Source organism: Jaculus jaculus, chromosome 7 (assembly GCF_020740685.1).
Source record: "Jaculus jaculus isolate mJacJac1 chromosome 7, mJacJac1.mat.Y.cur, whole genome shotgun sequence".
NCBI lineage: Eukaryota > Metazoa > Chordata > Mammalia > Rodentia > Dipodidae > Jaculus > Jaculus jaculus.
The window spans coordinates 147,490,161-147,509,969 of record NC_059108.1 but is presented as its reverse complement, the minus strand read 5'-3'; the positions used below and the strand labels follow the sequence as shown (position 1 = coordinate 147,509,969).

The 19,809-nt window shown below is 45.9% G+C and overlaps 1 protein-coding gene across 1 annotated transcript in view; it reads left to right on the top strand.

The window, feature by feature from the left end:
- The first annotated feature begins 1,079 nt into the window (after positions 1 to 1,079).
- The window catches only part of Rcor1 (REST corepressor 1), a 71,384-nt gene continuing 52,654 nt past the window's right edge, over positions 1,080 to 19,809 (top strand). Inside the window, exons 1-2 of the mRNA XM_045154306.1 lie at positions 1,080 to 1,401; positions 1,511 to 1,570. Coding sequence (XP_045010241.1) covers positions 1,080 to 1,401; positions 1,511 to 1,570 — 382 coding nt within the window. The remainder of the gene's footprint in view (positions 1,402 to 1,510; positions 1,571 to 19,809) is intronic.

The following is a 19,809-nucleotide window of genomic DNA, read 5'->3' as shown; positions in this document are numbered from 1 at the left end:
TCCGCGAGGCCTGGGGCCCCCGGCCCACTTCTCCAACTCCCTCCCGTACCCACGACCACCGCCCGCAGCCCGCCGGCCTCGGGGACCTTCCGGGGCCGCTCGTGGGGTCGCCCCCAACTCAATTAGCGAGGAGCACCATCGACACCGCCCCCCACACCCCAAGGCACGACTGCTTTCCTTCCGTCCGGGGACCCTGTCACCTGGGAGCCTCACCTCCCGGGTCTCAGAGCACCCCCACACCCTCGGGAGAGGCGGGGGTGCAATTAGTTTCTTCCAATTAGTTTCCCCTCTTTGTATAGAACCCATTCAAACTGTGGGGTGTACTCCTCCGCGCGAGGGGAAAGTAGTCCCGACCTTGCCCGCGATTTGTGTTCTCGCGTCGGGCACATTTACTTTGGGAAGCAGACGGGACGCACGGCTGGGTCCCAGGGGGAGGTGGGGCGAGGGCCGCGGGGTGCGCGCGGAGGAAGAGGGGGGCCCGGGGAGGGGGGAGGGGGCCGGCTAACTCCTCGCTGTTGCCTCGAGAGATGGATCATGGGGCGTAGAGCGATTGCCAACCTCAAACCACGTACGGTGGGCGATACGCGTCAACCGAACCTAGCCAACGGAAGCGTGGGGCCCTCCCCCTCCCCCGAGCGCCCGCCCTCATCCCCCCGACGGACGCGCGCGCGGGCCAACCAGGTTGCCAGTCGCCGTCCGAGCCTCCCGAGGGCCAATGGGCGCGCGAGGGGGCGGAGCCTCCGCGCGGAGTGTTAGGCTGCGCGCGGCCCTCCTCCCTGCGCTCAGGCCCCGCCCCCCCCGCCCGCCCGCCCGCCCGCCCGCGGCTCCCGGAGTAGTTAGAGCCAGCGAAGTGCGGGCGGCGATGAGAGCCAAAGTTGCGCTTGGTTCGGCGCCGGAGGCTTGAGGCGGCTCGACGCTCCGCCCGCCTGGGCCTCCTCCAGCCCCAAGTCGGGGAGCCCGCGGCTCTCCCACGCGCCCGCTCGGCCCCCGCGCCCACCTGCGCCCCCTGCCCGCGGCCCGGCGCCCGAGCTTCGCGAGGCGGGGTCCGCGTCACTTTAGCCCGGCCCCGGGCCCCGCGGATGCCGGCCATGGTGGAGAAGGGGCCCGAGGTCTCAGGGAAGCGGCGGGGGAGGAACACCGCGGCCGCCTCCGCCTCGGCCGCCGTCGCGGCCGCCGCCTCCGCCTCCTCCTCGTCTTCCTCCTCCTCCTCCTCCTCCGCTGCCTCCGCCTCGGCCGGCGCCTCCGCCTCCGCCTCGACCACCGCCGCCTCGGCCGCCGCCGCCGCCGCCGCCCCCAATAATGGTCAGAATAAAAGTTTGGCGGCGGCTGCGCCCAATGGCAACAGCGGCAGCAACTCCTGGGAGGAAGGCAGCTCGGGCTCCTCCAGCGACGAGGAGCACGGTAGGTGGCAGCCGCCCCCGCGCCCGCCCGCCCGCCCGGCCCGGCCCGGCCCGGCCCGGCCCGCGCGCCCGCCCGCCCGCGCTGACCGCTGTGCTCTGATTCCCCGCAGGTGGCGGCGGCATGCGGGTCGGTCCCCAGTACCAGGCGGCGGTGCCCGACTTCGACCCCGGTGAGTAGCGCTGTCGGCGGGAGCCTGGCGACAACTTTCTTTTTGTGTGTGTTGGCCCTGCGGTCCGCGGGGGGCACGCGGGGCGAGGGCCGGCGGCAGACTGGCACACGCGTGTGCAGCAGCACATCCTCCGCGCGCGCGGGGAGCCTGCTCCCGCCCCCACACCCCGTCCCCGGTGCCGGGGAAGACACACCTGGCCGGGGCTGCGGCTGCGGCGTGGGGTGTCCCTGCGTGCAGGTGAGCTGCGCCTGGGCCGGGAGAAGGTAGGTTGTGCGGGAGAGTTGGCGTCCTGGGGCGCTGGCCCGGAGGGCTCGGTCTAGTCCCCTTGGTCGGAACCGGCTCTCCTTCTCCATCCTCAAGAGCTACTACACTTAACGACCCTCCCCGTCAGGTAATAAAAGTATGTTTAACAGGGGGCGCCTGCCAGGGCAAGAGGCTCGCTTGTGGCAGTTAATTTTTAGGACTTATTTGAAAATATGTGTGCGTTTCTCTCACTTTTTTTTTTTGGGAGGGGGTTGGGTGCGAGGAAGTTACTTATGAAAGAAATAGAACCAGAATAGGAGCTTTAGCTAACGATTGCTGTGTACTAGAGATTCCTACACCCGAGAATGGAGAATTTAATTCCTTACTGCTCTGTGTGAAAAAGCAAATTTAAAGTGGTAGAAGGAAAAAAAGTCCAATCAGACAAAGGAATTCGTCAGGTTTTAATGCGTCTGACCTTACCTATATAAGTCTGTCTTTGAAGGTTCTTACAGAAGATGTTTACAAGGACATGAATTTTGTTTCAGAAAGAAGCTTCACGCGAGTCTTGTGTAGGCTAAGTGAACCGTCTTGGTTGGAGGGCTTCAGCACTGGAGGCTTTCTGAGTAGGTTATAACACTAGTTTGTATGAAAAGATAAACGCTTTTTCTTGGAAACTACACTGCAGAAAATTACAAGGATCTAATTCTTGAAAAAGAAGATTGCCCTTAAATTATTAGGCTGCTAAAGTCTAGGTGTACTTAAGAGTGAAAATACAGAGGAGAGGAATTCTTGGGTGAGCTTTTGGGTACTATGAGAATAAATGACAGTTTCCAAATTTGCCTTCTAAATTTGTTTTGTTGGCTTTTTTCCCGTACAATTATGCAGTCTAACCCATATTTGTGTTTAAACCCATGTTAGTGTTTTTGGTAGTTCCCCCTTTCTCCACATCTTCCTTTTCTGGTTGTCACATCTCACTTGTGAGTGACAGGACAGGACCAGGAGGCTAGGCTCTTTTTCTGTGCAGGACTTCTCCATTCCTTAGTTGGCCAGCAGGGGAAGCATACTGTTTTTTGGTTACAGTTGACCCTACCTTTATTTTGTAGGTCAAGTCTATCTGCAGTAATACGTAGGGCATAAAGCTTGTCACCAAGTCCGCACATGATATTTTTAGAAATCAGCTTCAGAAGACCTTTGAGAAAGTTGGTCAGTTTTTAACACATTTTTGTTACATAATCTTGAAAGCTCTATTTAAATGTTTGATGCTGCTGAGAAGGGCGTACTGGATGGTGACAAGACTAGTCCAAGTACTGATGCCTGGCTCTGCATTGTTTGTTGTACAGCAAGATCATATTTTGAACTGCCTTTGGACTTTTTTTTTTTTTTTGAGACAAGGGCTCACTGATAGTCCAGGCTGGCTTGATATGTGTGCTGTAGCCCAGACTGGGGTCACACTTGCAATCAGTCTTTGCATTTTTGGTTATTAATATTTTTTGGTCTTGTACTTACTGTATATCTCAGGGTGTGATGTTTATTTTTTAGCAGACACTCTTAGTGTGTGTGTGGGGCTGCATGCACATGTATGTGCGGCATGTGCACTTCTGCACATGTGTACAGAGGAGGACAACTGTCTGTTGCTTTTCTGCTTTATTTCCTTGAGACAGAGCCTCTCATAGAACCTGGAGCTTGCTCTGTTCTTCACTTATACTAGCTGACCAGGGAGTCTCAGTGACTCTCTGCCCCACCTCAGCACTGGGATTACAGCCATGTGTATCTATGCCAGAGGTAGGGTCTCAACTCTAGCCCAGGCTGACCTGGAATTCACTATGTAGTGTCAAGGTGGCCTCAAACACATGGTGATCCTTCTACCCCTGCCTCCTGAGTGCTGGGATTAAAGGCGTGCACCACCACACTTGGTTATGACTTTTTACAGGTGTGCCAGGGATTGAACTCCAGTCCTCTCCCTAGTCCTTTGTCTTCCAACATTTTTTTTTTTTAATTTTACTTAATTGCAAGCAGAGAGAGAGAGTAAAGTGGGGGGAAAAGAGAGAGAATGGGCAGCCAGGGCCTCCAGCCACTGCAGATGAACTTCATATGCATGTGCCACTGGCTTTATGTGGGTACTGGGAATCAAACTTATGTCCATTGGTGCTGCTGAACTCTCTCTCCAGCCTTGTCTTTGAACTTTGGATGGGACCATTCATTCTAGAAAGGAAAACATTGAAAATGTTCTGATGGGGCTGGAGAGATGGCTTAGTGGTTAAGCACTTGCCTGTGAAGCCTAAGGACCCCAGTTCGAGGCTCGATTCCCCAGGACCCACATTAGCCAGGTGCACAAGGGGTCGCATGCTTCTGGAATTAATTTGTTTGCAGTGGCTGGAGGCCCTAGCACGCCCATTCTCTTTTCTCTTTCTCTATCTGCCTCTTTCTCTGTTGCTCTCAAATAAATAAATAAATAAACAAAAAAATATTAAAAAAGAAAATGTTCTCATGAATAATCCTATTGCCAATTAATTTATTACTGCTATTTCCAAATTTCCCATTTTATGTTTTTGTTTACAAAGGAATTTAATCTGTATGAAATTATTTCAAATGGCTTCTTTGTGAATCTGAGCAGTGGAACAGAGTGAGACTACTGCATCCTAGTGGTTGTTCATGTGTATTGTCATTGAATTAAAAATCTTAGGGGGCCTGGAGAGATGGTTCAGTGGTTAAAGGTGCTTGCTTGCAAAGCCTGTTGGCCTGGGTTCCCTAGTACAGTACCCAGGCAAAGCCAAATGCACAAAGTGGCTTATGCATCTGGAGTTCATTTGCAGTAGCAAAAGGCCCTGGTGTTCTCATATTCACTTTCTCTCAATATATATACACACATACATACACACACAGATACACACATTTTTTTTGTTGTTGTTTTTTCGAGGTAGGTTCTCACTCTAGCTCAGGCTGACCTGGAATTCACTGTGTAGTTTCAGGCTGGCCTCGAACTCACAATGATCCTCCTAACTCCTATGTACTGGGATTAAAGGTGTGCACCACCATGCCCAGCTCTTAGATTAGGTGTGGTAGCGTACATCTTTAATCCCAGCAATTGGGAGGCAGAGGTAGGAGGATTGCTGTGAGTTTGAGGCCATCCTGAGACTACATAGTGAATTCCAGGTCAGCCTTGGCTAGACTAAGACCTTACCTTGAAAAGCCAAAAACAACCCCCAAAAACCTAAGAGAAGAGGATACTTCTATTTTAGAGTAAAAATGGTGTGGTGTCTTTGCTTCATGCCAGTTTTTATCCTTAGACAGGTTTTTCTTTTCTTTTTTTTTTTTTGGTTGGGTTTCATTCTAGCTCAAGCTGACCCGGAATTCACTATGTAGTCTCATGGTGGCCTTGAACTCACCATGATCCTCCTACCTCTGCCTCCCGAATGCTGGGATTAAAGGTGTGTGCCACCTTGCCGGTTTAGACAGGTTTTTCATAAGATTAAGAAATTAGGAAGTGAGGCATATCCCTGCACTTGGAAGACTGAGGAGGAGCATGGTGAGTTAAGGCCCTGTCAGAAACAAGTGAAGTTTAGTAAAAATGTGGTTCTAGAATATAATCCTTACAGCCTTTCCTTGCTCCTTGCTGGAGGTGTTTTGTTTTTCTTCTTTACTCCAGTGCTGCTGGGTATTGTACCCTAGGCCTTTTTTATGCTAAGTACTCTGCTGCTGAGCCACCTAAGTTTTCAATTTATTTCTCTAAAATTTGAACAAACAGAAGGCTTAGAAATAAACTGTTGTGTGTGTGTGTGTGTATGTGTTTGAACAAAGTTGTTATTTTTTTGAGGCAGGTTCTCCTTATTTAAGGCTGGCCTCAAGCTCATGACAGTTCATCCTTCCAAGGGCTGGCATCATTTATTAACCATCATACCTGGCTTGATTGTAATATATTTTTCAAGTCAGGTTTTAATTATTTCCAGAATAGTTGGAGATAAAATCACTTGCTAGTCACTATGTAGTACAAGGAAGATTTAATTCTGTCAGCCCACACAAACAGCAAATGAGGTGGATTGAGCACCTCCTTATTAATGAAGGTGTAGTGGAGTTTAACATAGCTTGGGGATGAAAATACCATTTCTGCTTACAATGAAAGTCTTAACTGTTGAGAGTTCAAAATAGACCTGGCATGGTGGCTTTGTAGCCTTTAATCCCTGCACTCTGGAGGCAGATAGGACTATCACTGCGAATTTGAGGCCAGCCTGGTCAGCCTGGGCTAGTGAGACCCTACCTCTGGAAAACAAGTAGACAAACAAAACAAGCCAGAATGACCACTGCATCTTTAACTTAGGCTCTGCTCCCATATGGCATGCTGAGACCCACTTTGCACATTCTGCCACATTGTGTGGGGCAGTCATTAGTCTTAAGCACTCATGGAATTGTGCTTGACTTTATCCTTCTGACTTTCCTGTAACTAACTTGGGTTCTTTTTTAAAGTTATTTATTTGACAGAGATAAGGAGAGAGGAAGAGAGAACTGGGTGCTAGGGCCTCTGCAAACAAATTTCAAAAGCAAGTGCCATAATGTGCATCTGGCTTATGTGGGTTCTGGGGAGTCGAATCTGGGTCCTTAGGCTACTCAGACAAGAGCCTTAACTGCTAAGCCAGGATTTTTATACAAAGTTGCAGTTCCTGCATTGCCTCCTTCACCACATGACTCCATGTAATTAAGCCCCTTGATACTTAAAAAAAAAATTTTTTTTAAAGCTACCACGCCTTTAATCCCAGCAGAGGTAAGAGGATCACATGAGTTCGAGGCCACCCTGAGACTCCATAGTGAATTCCAGGTCAGCCTGGGCTAGAGTGAGACCCTATCTTGAAAAACCAAACCAAACCAAAACAAAACAGATTTTTTAAAATTTTTATTAACATTTTCCATGATTATAAAATATCCCATGGTAATTCCCTCTCCACCCCCACACTTTCCCATTTGAAATTCCATTCTCCATCATATTACCTCCCCATTACAATCATTGTAATTACATATATACAATATCAACCTATTAAGTATCCTCCTCCCTTCCTTTCTCTACCCTTTATGTCTCCTTTTTTTTTTAAATTTTTGTTTTATGTTTATTTATTTATTTGAAAGTGACAGAGAAAGAGAGAGGGGGGGAGAGAGAGAGAGAATGGGTGTGCCAGGGCTTCCAGCCACTGCAAATAAACTCCAGAAACATGTGCCCTCTTGTGCATCTGGCTGACGTGGGTCCTGGGGAATCGAGCCTCGAACCAGGGTCCTTAGGCTTCACAGGCAAGCGCTTAACCACTAAGCCATCTCTCCAGCCCTTTATGCCTCCTTTTTAACTTACTGGCCTCTGCTACTAAGTATTTTCATTCTCACGCAGAAGCCCAGTTATCTGTAGCTAGGATTCACATATGAGAGAGAACATGTGGCGCTTGGCTTTCTGGGCCTGGGTTACCTCACTTAGTATAATACTTTCCAGGTCCATCCATTTTCATAACTTCATAACTTCATTTTTCTTTACCGCTGAGTAGAACTCCATTGTATAAATGTGCCACATCTTCATTATCCACTCATCTCAAAACAAAACATTTTTTAATTCTTATTTATTTGAGAGTGACAGAGAGAGAAAGAGGCAGATGGAGAGAATGGTCCACCAGGGCCTCCAGCTACTGCAACTGAACTGCAGATGCATGTCCTCCCCTTGTGCATCTGGCTAACGTGGGTCCTGGGGAATGGAGCCTTGAACCATGGACCTTAAGCTTCACAGGCAAGTGCTTAACCACTAAGCCATCTCTCCAGCCCACTTTAAAAAAAAAAAAAACTTTTTGTTGACAACTTTCATATGTATACACAATAAATCATAATTCCCTCCCTGACTCCAGTTTACCCCCTCTTTTTATTATTTTTTTAACCAGTTATTTTTTAAATTTTTTTCTTTCTTTATTTATTTGAGAGTGACAGAGAGAGAGGGAGGGAGGGAGAGAGAGGGAGAGAATGAGAATGAGAATGAATGGGCGCAGCAGGGTGTCCAGCCACTGTAAAGGAACTCCAGACTCGTGCGCCCCCTTGTGCATCTGGCTTATATGGGTCCTGGGGAATCAAGCCTCAAACTGAGGTCCTTAGGCTTCATAGGCAAGCGCTTAACTGCTAAGCTATCTCTTCAGGCCCTACCTCTTCTTCTTCTTTTTTTTTTTTTTTTTTTGACAACTTCCATAATTGTAAACAATACCCATGGTAATTCCCCCCTCCCACTTTCCCCTTTGATGCTCTACTCTCCCTCATATCCTTTCCCCTCTCAATCAGTCTCTTTTATTTTGATGTTAAGGTCTTTTCTTCTTATGATGGTCTTGTGTAGGTAGTGTCAGGCACAGTGACATTCTTTTTTTTAATTTTTTTGGTTTTTCAAGGTAGGGTTTCACTCTAGCTCAGGCTGACCTGGAATTTGCTATGTAATCTCAGGGTGGCCTCGAGCTCACGGTGATCCAACCTCTGCCTCCCAAGTGCTGGGATTAAAGGCACCACATCCGACGGCTCTTACATTCATTCTGCCACCTCTTCTGCAATGGACCTTGAGCCTTGGAAGGTGTGATTGAGATATTTTAGTGCTGGGCATTCCTGTCACCACTTCTCAGCACCATGGTGCCTTCTGAGTCATCTTAAGATCACAGCCCTCTGAAAAAGTGAGAGTAGCATAATGTTCATAAAGGTATGAACATTAAGGGAAGTGCTTGCTGGGCAGTTTGATGAGCATAGTATATATACATTTAACCAGACAGCAGCAGACTTTGCACCCCTAGGGCTCCTGTTGTAGGTTTTCAATATCAGGGATGTATTCCTTACCATGGAGTGGGCCTCCAGTCAGATTCGAGGGTTGTTGGTTTCTACCATAACAGACGTGGCACTATTGTACCCATTGGTTCATTTGGCCTAGCTGGCCAAATATAAGGCTTGCAGTGTCCTCTATTGGGTATCTTCTGGTGATTTCTCTCCCATTGAACTGTATGCAGGAAGCTACTTGTTACTTTCAAGTGACAAGCATATACCTGCTACAATTTAAATAAACACTTTTCCCTGGAAGATAAGAGTTCACTATACTTTTTTTTTGGTTTTTCAAGGTAGGGTCTCACTCTAGTCCAGGCTGACCTGGAATTCACTATGGAGTCTCAGGGTGGCCTTGAACTAACTCATGGCAATCCTCCTACGTCTGCCTCCCAAGTGCTGAGGTAGGAGGTCACTGCAAGTTGAGGCCACCCTGTAACTACATAGTGAATCAAGGTCACCCTGGGCTGTACCCCAGGCTGACCTGGAATTCATATGCAGTCTTAGGCTGGCCTCGAACTCATGGTGATCCTCCTACCTCTGCCTCTCAAGTGCTGAGATCAAAGGCATATGCCACCACACTTGACCTAAATTTGTTTTTATTTTTTTATTTTTATTTTTATTTTTATTTTTTCAGGTAGGTTCTCACTTTAGCTGAGACTGACCTAGAATTCACTATGTAGTCTCAGGGTGGCCTTGAACTCTCAGTGATCCTCATACCTCTGCTTCTCAAGTGCTGGGATAAAAGGTGTACACCACCATGATGGGTGTTAAAAGTATTTTATAATTTTGTTTATTTGAAAGACTGAGTGAGCGAGCCTGAGAGAAAGAGAAAGAGGTTTAGAGAAAGAAGGAGTAGGTGTGCCAGAGCCTTGAACCACAAACAGTGAACTCCAGACATATGCACCACCATGTACATCTGGCTTACTTGGCTGTTTGGGAATTGAACTTGGGTCTTTTGTAAGAAAGTGCCTTAACTGCTAAGCTATCCAGTCCTAAAATTGCTTTTAAAAAATGTTTTAAAATTATTTATTTGCCAGGCGTGGTGGCGCACACCTTTAATATCAGCACTTGGGAGGCAGAGGTAGGAGGATCACCGTGAGTTCAAGGCCACCCTGAGACTCCATAGTGAATTCCAGGTCAGCCTGGGCTAGAGTGAGACAATACATAGAAAAACAAAACAAAACAAAAATATTTATTTATTTATTTATTTGCGAGAGCATGAGAGAGAAAAGGCAGCGAAAGAGAAAGAAACTGGGTTTGCCAGGGCCTCCAGCCACTGCAGACAAACTCCAGACTGCCTGTGCCACCTTGTGCATCTGGCTCACATGGGTCATGAAGAATTGAACCTGGCTCCTTTGGCTTTGCAGGCCAACACCTTCACTGCTAAGCCATCTCTCCAGCCCTAAGATTACTTTTTAACAAAAATTTTAAATTTTATTTGAGAGAGAATGTCAAAGAATATGAATGGTCATTCCAGGGCCTCTTGCCACTGCAAATGAACTCCAGATGCATGTACCACTTTGAGTATCTGGCTTTACATGGGTATTGGAGAATTTAACCCAGGTCAGCAGGTTTTGCAAGAAAGCTTTTTTTTTTGTTTGTTTTTGTTTTTGTTTTTCGAAGTAGGGTCTCACAATAGCCCAGGATGACCTGGAATTCACTGTGGAGTCTCAGGGTGGCCTTGAACTCATGGCAATCCTCCTACCTCTGCCTCCCAAGTGCTGGGATTAAAGGCATGCATCACCAGGCCTGGCTGCATTTATTCATTTATGAGAGAGAGAAGAAAAGTGGATGCACCAGGTCTTCCAGCTACTGCAAATGAACTCCAGATGCTTGAGCCACCTTGTGCATCAGGCTTTATGTGGGTACTGGGGAATTGAACCTAGGTCCTTAGATTTTTTCAGGCAAGCATCTTAACCAGTGAGCCTTTGCTTTATCAGCCCCCCTGTAACGTCTTTACTAGAGTTGCTAAGATGAATGTCACCAAGAATTGACACTTTTTTTTTGGTATATTTCAGAACTAATGCTATTCATCTCATGTTGGTATATCTGTTAGCTGTTTGACTCAAATTACAATGCTAGATGACTTGAACACGCTAGTTTGATTTCTGCATAGTTATAATAGTGCTAAGGCTTTATTTCCTGTAATGGCCATATATTTTCCCAGAAAGGGTTAAAGTGCTCTTGCCAAATTTAAATCCTGTCTTAGGGATTTGGCCAGTGACACAAGGAAAGGGAAGGTAGGTGGATAGGGAGATCCAGCTTGCATTCACTACCCAAAGACACTGAATAGATAGCAAGTCATTGCCTAGTCAGTGTAGTGCTCACTTTGTACTAGTTTGCTTTGAATACTGTTAAATCATTTAGCCCTCCACAATGTTATAGGAGTGAAAGTTGTTATTATTCTCATTTTCCATATGGGGAAATTAAAGTACTGACTATTAATGGTTATCTTGCTGATGGTTTTATTCTTTTCCCCATTCTTAATGATATATAAACGAATGATATCTTAAAACAAATGGCAACTTAGACTGGTAAGTTATTAACTTACTGAACAAATGATCAGGTTGAACCATAACATTAAACCACTCAGCCAGAAGTCTTTAAGAAAGAACACTTATTAAAGGGTTTTGTTGGATCAATAGATTAGCTCTTTCTATGTGGTCTCAAGTGTTGTGCAGTTTCAGAACTTATTTACTTATTGACTGAGGATCTCCCTATGTAGCTCAGAATGGCCTTGAATGATACTCCTACTTCAGCCTCTAGAGTGCTGGGGTTATAGCCATGTGCTATCAGAATGCCTCAGTGTTTTTTTTTAATTTACATATATTATTATTTTTTAATAGATGATGAAAAATATTTGAGAGAACCAAGGAAAGAGGCAGAGAGACAGAGAATGAGCACACCAGGGCCTCTAGCCACTGCAAAGGAACTCTCTAAACACATGCACCACCTTGTGCATCTGGCTTACGTGGGTTCTGGGACACTGAACCAAGGTCTTTTGGCTTTGTAGGCAAACATCTTAACTGCTAAGCCGTCTCTCCAGCACAGTTAGTTTGTTTTTCAAGGTAGGGTCTTGGTTTAGCCCAGGCTAACCTAGAATTCACTAGTCTCAGGGTGGCCTCAAACTCACAGTGATCCTCCTACCTTTGCCTCCCTAGTGCTGGGATTAAAAGTGTGTCCCACCATGCCTGGGTTAATTTTTGTTTTTTATATTTTTTTATTTATTTCAGAGAGAGGGAGAGGGAGAATGTCAGGGCCTCAAGCTACTGTAAATGAACTACAGATGCACATGCCACTTTGTGCAAATGGCTATATGTGGAAACTGGGGACTTGAACTCAGGTTGTCAAGCTTTACAAACAAAGGCCACTGAGCCAACTCTCTAGGCCTCTTTGTGTTTTTTAAATAATTTCTTTGGGTGGAGGAGAATGGGCACTGCAAACAAACTCCAGACACATGAACACATGAACCACCTTGTGCTTCTGGCTTTACATGAGTACTGGGGAATCAAACTTGGGTCTTTAGGCTTTGCAGGCAAGTAGTTTAACAGCTGGCCATCTTCCCAGCTACTTCCTAGGCTACTTGGTGTTTTTTTTTTTTTTTTTTTGCTGACCTGGAATTCACTATGTAGTCTCAGGGTGGCCTTGAACTCCCAAGTATAGGGATCCCCCTATCTCTCCCCACCCCCACTCCCCAGTGCTGGGATTAAAGCCATGCACCACCACACCCAGCCTAGGTATCTTATTTTTCTTTATTTTGTTTTTTCTAGGTAGGGTCTCACTATAGACCAAGCTAACCTGGAACTCACCATGTAGTCCCAGGCTGGCCTACCTCTGCCTTCCAAATGTGACTAAAGGCATGCACCACCAGGCTTGACTTATTTTGTCATCATTATTTTAACATTTTGTTTGTTTATTTGAAAGAGAGAGAAAGGCAGATAGAGGAAGAGAGAGAATGGGCATGCCAGGAACTGTAGCCACTGTAGGAATCCAGACGTGTGCGCCTCCTTGTGTTCAGCTTTACGGGGTTCCTGGGGAGTAAAACCTGGGTCATGTTGCAAGCCCCTTACTGCTAAGCTATCTCTCCATCCCACTTATTTATTGTTTTTAAAAATATTTTGGAGCTGGAGAAATGGCTCAGCTGCTTAGGCTCTTACCTAAAAAGCCTAGTGACCTGAGTTCAATTCCCAGTACCCATGCAAAGCTAGATGCATAAATGGTACATATATCTGGAAATCATTTTCATTTGCAGGGGCTGTAGGCCCTGATGTGCTCATTCTTTATTTTTCTATCTCTCTCCCCCCTGCAATGAAATAAAATACATAAAAGTTTAAAAATATTTTATTTATTTAAGATGGAGAAAGATGAGGCAGAGAGAGAGAATGAGTATGGATGTGCCAGGACCTCTTTCCCACTGTGAGCAAAGTCCAGACATATTACCACCTTGTGCATTTGGCTTTAACGTGGGTACAGGGGAATTGAACCTGGGCCGCCAGGGTTTGCAAACCAAGCACCTTTAGCCACTCAGCCATCTTGACAGCCCCCATTTATTTATTAACATTTTTGCGTGAATGTGTGGTATGTATATTTGTTGAATGATTTGTTGTATGTGCCACATACATGCATGTGGAGCCCAGAAGTCAACATCGAGTATCTTTCTCAATCATTTTCTACCTTACTTTATGATTAAACATAACTTTTTGTTGGTGTGTGTGAGTGTGGGTATGCATTTGGATGCCAGAGGACAACCTTGGGTGTTGATTCTTGCCTTCCCCTTTGCTTGGGGCAAGGCCTTATTCACTACTGTGTTTGCCAGGTTAGTAGGCCCAGAGCTTCCAGGGGATTCTGCTGCCCTCACTTCCCGTCTGCCGTAGGTGTGTTGGTATTACAGATGGCTGTGGTGCTGTGTCCACTCTTAAGGGTTATAGGATCTAAACTCTTGTACTCAGACTTTTGTAGCACTTTATCCATTGGCACATCTCCGCATCCCCTTATGTTTTTGAGATCCTGGGTATCCTGTCTCTGCCTTTCCAGTGCTGCCATTACAGGCATATACTGCCATACCTGGCTTGGATCTGAACTGAGGTTATCATTCGGTGTGGCAGTACTACCAGCTGAAGCATCCACCCAGGTCCCACTTGGGTATTGTTTTCTGTGTGTCTCATTCTAGCCCAGGCTGACCTGGAATTCAGATGCGTGTGCACCATTGTGCATCTAGTTTATGTGGGACCTGGAAAATTGAACCTGGGTCTTTAGGCTTTGCAGGCAAATGCCTTAACCACTAAGCCATCTTTCCAGCCCTCTGTTCTGCCTGTTTTTGTTTTTATTCTCAGGTCTCTGCTCCACTATGGAATTAGGGTTACAGGTACATGTGGCCACACCAACTGTTTATATGGGTTCTGGGAGATTCAAACTCTGCTGGTTTCAGGCCTTTGTGTTTGCAGGAAGGACACCTGACTGTTGCCACATCTCCAACCTTGGATTGATTTTAAGTAACATTTCTTGGCCTACCACCCAGGAGGCTAAAGCAGGAGGTTTGCCATAAGTTCAAGGCCAGCTTGTGTCTACAGACTGAGTTCCAGGTTAGCCTGGCCTACAGTGAGACCCTGTCTGGAAAAAATGCAAAAAAGAACGATTTCTTCCTGGGCTTGTTAGCACATGCCTGTAATCCTGACATTTAGGAGGTTGAGTCAGTAATATTGCTGCAAATTTCCAGCAGCCTGGCAAGACCCTGCCTTAAAAAATGAAACAAAGGACTGGAGGGAGGCTTAGTGGTTAAGGTGTTTGCCTGCAACGTCAAAGGACCCAGGTTCGATTCCCTAGGACCCACGTTAGCCAGATGCACAAGAGGTACAGTCTGGAGTTCATTTGTAGTGGCTGGAGGCCTGGTGCCCCATTCTTTCCCTCTGTCTCCCTTTTTCTCTGTCAAATAAATCAATAAATAAAAATAAATACATATATTAAAAAAAACAAAAACAAGACCTTTGTGTGGTGGCACACACCTTTAATCCCAGCACTTAGGAGGTGAGGTAGGAGGATCGCTGTGAGTTAAAGCCAGCCTGAGAGGTCACTTAGCCTGGGTTAAGGTGAGCTTCTACCTTGAATCCCCCTCCACCAAAAAAAAAAAAAAAAAAAAAAAGTCTGGGGGCTGGAGCGATGGCTTGGCTGCAGTTTGAGGTTTGGTTCCCCAGGGCTCACATTAGCCAAATGTACAAGGGGCCATTCGCATCTGGAGTTCTTTTGCAGTGGTTGGAGGTCCTGGCGTGCCCATTCTTTCTCTAGCTGCCTCTTTCTCTGTCTGTTGCTCTCAATTAAATAAAAAAAAAAATAAACAAAAAAGTTAACACTTTAAAAAAATGTTTAAAGCCTGGGCTACATAGGAAGATTGTTTTCAGTAAACAAAAGGGGAAAAAATAGTGAAGTTTATTAAAACACAGTGAACCAACCCTCACAGTTCCAGAGGTTTTTCGAGGTAGGGTTTCACTCTAGTCCAGGCTGACCTGGAATTCACTCTCTAGTTTCAGGGTAGCCTCGAACTCATGATGATCCTCCTACCTCTGCCTCCTGAATGCTGGGATTAGAGGCGTGTGCCACTGCACCTGGCATATTTTATTTTATTTTTATTTGAGAGAAAGGGGGCCAGAGAATGGCCCTCCAGGGCCTCCAGCCACTACAAACGAAGTCCAGATACTGCGCCCCCTTGTGCATCTGGATTATGTGGGTCCTGGAGAATCAAACCGGGATCCTTTGGCTTTGCAGACAAACACCTTAAACATTAAGCCATCTCTCCAGCCCTTTTATTTCTGTTTTTTTGAGGCTAGCTCAAGCTGACCTGGAATTCACTATGTTCGAGAGAGCCTCCTACCTCTGATGAAAGGCATCATTTATTTTTGAGAGAGAGAAAGAGAAAGGTAGAGAATTGGCATGCCAGGGCCTCTAGCCACTACAAATGTCTAGATGCATGGACCAACATGTGCATCTGGCTTATATGGTAGTGGGGAATTGAAGCTGGGTCTTTAGGCTTTACAGGAAAGTGCCTTAGCAGCTAAGCCATCTGTCCAACCTAGATAATATCTTTTTGGTGTGTATAGGATACTAATTGAAGGACTTAGAGTTAAGATCCAGTCCTGCCCTCCAGGAGTTTAGTAAATAGATGAACTGAGATGACTGTAACATATGAAATTGTACTGGTGAGTTATGCTAGAAGGTGGTTCTATGGTGGAGAGTGGGTCATTGAAGAAATGTGGGGGAAGTTTCAGATGAAATAGTCCTATGAGTCAAGCCTTAAGAAATAGCACTTAGGGCTGGAGAGATGGCTTAGCAGTTAAGCGCTTGCCTGTGAAGCCTAAGGACCCTGGTTCGAGGCTTGGTTCCCCAGGTCCTACGTTAGCCAGATGCACAAGGGGGCGCACGCATCTGGAGTTCGTTTGCAGAGGCTGGAAGCCCTGGCGCACCCATTCTCTCTCTCTCCCTCTATCTGTCTTTCTCTCTGTGTCTGTCACTCTCAAATAAATAAATAAGTAAAAATAAAAAATATATATTTTAAAAAATATTCTATGGTAATACCCCCCCCACTTTCCCCTTTGAAACTCCACTCTCCATCATATCCCCTCCCCATCTCAATCAGTCTCTTTTATTTTGATGTCATGATCTATTCCTCCTACTATGATGGTCTTGTGTAGGTAGTGTCCGGCACTGTGAGGTCATGGATATCCAGGTCATTTTGTATGGGTGATGGGAGCACGTTGTAAGGTCCACTCATCAGTTGAAGACCATCTACGCTGTTTCCATTTCCCAGCTACTGTGAATTGAGTGATACCTCAGTTTTAATTGGGTTATTTGGTTTCTTATTATTTAGTGTTTTTATTTTATTATTTATTTATTATTAAAATATATTTTATTTTTATTTGACAGTGAGAAAGAGGTGGGGGAGGGAGGGAGAGAGAGAATACAGAGTGTCCAGCCTCTGCAAACAAACTCCAGATGCATGCCCCGTGCACTACCTTGTGCATCTGCCTTATATGGGTCCTGAGGAATCAATCCTGTGTCATGTGGCTTTGCCAGCAGGCACCTTAACCACTAAGCCATCCCTCCAGCTCTGTCAGTTCTTTGAAAATTTTTTAAAATATTTTTTGTTCATTTTTTATTTATTTATTTGAGAGCGACAGACAGAGAGAGAAAGAGGCAGATAGAGAGAGAATGGGCACGCCAGGGCTTCCAGCCACTGCAAATGAACTCCAGACGCGTGCGCCCCCTTGTGCATCTGGCTAACGTGGGACCTGGGGAACCGAGCCTCGAACCGGGGTCCTTAGTCTTCACAGGCAAGCGCTTAACCGCTAAGCCATCTCTCCAGCCCAGTTTTTTGAATTTTTTGTAAATCCTGGATATTAATCCTGTAGCTGGCAAGGATTTTCTCCCTGTTCTGTAGATTGCCTCTTTGTTCTACTCACAGTGTCTTTTGCTGTACAAAAGCTTTGTAGTTTCATGAGGTTCCAGTGGTGATTAGTAGTTTTATTTCCTGAGAAACTGGAGTTATACTCAAAAAGTCATTGCCTACCCCAAAATGTTGAAGGTTTTCCCCTACTTTTCATGAGCCTAGAGTTCATTAGCAGTGGCTAGAGGCCCTGGTGTGCCCATTCTCTTTCTCTGCCTGCTTTCTCTTTCTCTCTCTAAAATAAATTTAATTAAATTAAGGGCTGGAGAGATGGCCTCAAATTTGTGATTCTCCTGTTGCAGTTTACTGAGGGTTGTAATTGTATGTGCCATTATAACTGGCTTTGCCCTTTATTTATTCATATCAGTGTGGACTGAAATTTTCCATTTTATTCAGTAGTTGTAATTAGTTCATAACAGTTGTTTGTATTTGGTGCTCAGATTATTCCAGATGTGACCAGTGGCTTCTTTAAGCTGACCTCTGCATCCTTTTGAGAAATCTTCCTCATTCTTTTATTCTTCGAATACTTTTTGTTTGTTGGCATATCCAAGTTCATGCAATGCATCCTTTTTAAAAACTTTTTGTTGTTGTTTTTTCAATGTAGGGTCTCACTTTAGCCCAGGCTGACCTGGGATTCACTATGGAGTCTCCGGGTAGCCTCAACTCACTGTGATCCTCTTGCCTCTGCCTCCTGAGTGCTGGGATTAAAGGTGTTCGTCACCTTGCCCAGCTTAGAACTGGCTATGTAGCCTCAGCTGGTTAGAAACTCATTGTAGTCCTCTTGCCTCAGACTTCTAAGTGCTGGGGTCACAGGTATGATCCTCCACCCCAGCTCAGTAGTAGACAATGGATAACAAAAAATGAGGTCAAAATTTCTTTATTTAGTTAGAATGTCCAACCTGGGCTGGAGGGATGGCTTAGTGGTTAAGACCTTTGTTTGCAAAGCTAAAGGACCCAGGTTCAATTTCCCAGAACCCATCTTAGCCAGATGCACAAGGTGGTTCATGTGTCTGGAGTGTGTTTGTAGTGGCTGGAGGCCCTAGTGTTCCCATTCTCTTTCTTCCTCTTTCTCTCTGTCAAGTAAAAAATAAAAATAAAATATTTAAAAACAGAAGTTCAACCTGTTGGACCAGGGAAATGAACATAAAAACCATAATGGGCACAAGGCTGACTAGCAGACATTAAGGAACCTTATAGTGCTAAGTGTCAGGAGGGCTATAGAGTTTCTAAAGACTTTTTTTTGTGGGCAGCACTGGCTGTAGGAAATGTTCAAGGATGGAAACCCATAGACATGTTCTTGTTGGACATAATGAGAGTCTAGAGACATTTTTAGAAATGTTGGTTTGGTATAAGCAGTGCCCACTTCTAGCAGGTTCATGCAGAAGGTAGGCTGTACCAGGAGGAGGACCATAGGTAGCTGTGGAGGGAGGAAAATGCAGGACATGGTGCCCTGTACATTGAGAAATATTCTGGACCACATATTTTTACTGTCTGTATTACCACCTCCATCTTGGCACACAGTTTTGGAGAGAAGAGTCTCTGGAAGGCCCCTGGTGCTGAAGGTAGCTCCATAGAGCACAGGCATCACTCAGGATCTATCTGATCACAGGTTTGAGTCAAGCTGCAGCTGTCACAGGGAGCAGCACTTGAATTTGAGCAGGACTTCTCAGGGGATAGGTGATGGGAGGCTAAGAATACTAAGCCACCTTTGAGCCTGTGACCTGGGCGGGCAAGAGTTCTGCTGCTCGCAGCAGGCTCTTTATTGTTAACTGTGCTTGGTTGTAGGGGTGTCTCAAGCATAGCCTAGTAATTGCTGAACTTGGGGCACTTACTGCTGGTGCTGCAACTGATCATATGAGTCCTGGCACTTTAAGAATCATGTTCAGTCAGGTGGTACAAGTCTGTAATCTAAGCAATTGAAAGACTAAAGTCAGGAGGATCCCAAGTTCAAGGCCAGCAAGGCTGGGTTAAGGAATGAGAGACCCTAGCTGGGTGTGGTGGTGCTCACCTTTAATTCCAGCAGAGGTAGGAGGATTACCGTGAGTTCGAGGCCACCCTGAGACTACATAGTGAATTCCAGGTCAGCCTAAGTAGAACAAGATCCTACCTTGTGGGAGGGGGCAATAAAAAAAGGTGCATCAGTTCTTCTTGCCACTGCAAACTCCAGATGTATGTACCACATTGTACATCTGACTTGACATGGGTACTGGAGAGTCAGGGCACACAAGCTTTGCAAACAGTACCTTTAACCACCGAGCCATCTCACTAGCCCTTTATTTAGTCTACATTTAAAAAACATTTTTTTAGTTATTTTTTTGAGAGGGCTACAAAGAGGCATATGTGTGTGTGTGAGAGAGAGTGAGAGGGGGGAGGGAATGAGGGAGAGAGAGTGAGCAAGCAAGCAGGCAAGAAAGAAATTGGGTGCACCAGGGCCTCCAGACTCTGCAAATGAACTCCAGATGCTTGTGCATATGGTTTCTATGGGTTCTGGCTAGTTGAACCTGGGTCCTTTGGGTTCCTAGAAAAGTTCCTGAACCACTAAGCCATCTCTCCAGCTCTATCTAGGCTATACAATTTCTCACTATAACACACGCTGGCCTCAAACCCTATCTATGTTGCTAAGGGTGACCTTGAATTTTTGATCTTCTGCCTGCTGCACTTTCCAAGTGCTGGGATTACAAGTGCTGGTATGTCAGGACACACAGTTTATTTAGGATGTTATTTTGCTAAAAATATTTATTGTATTGTAGTT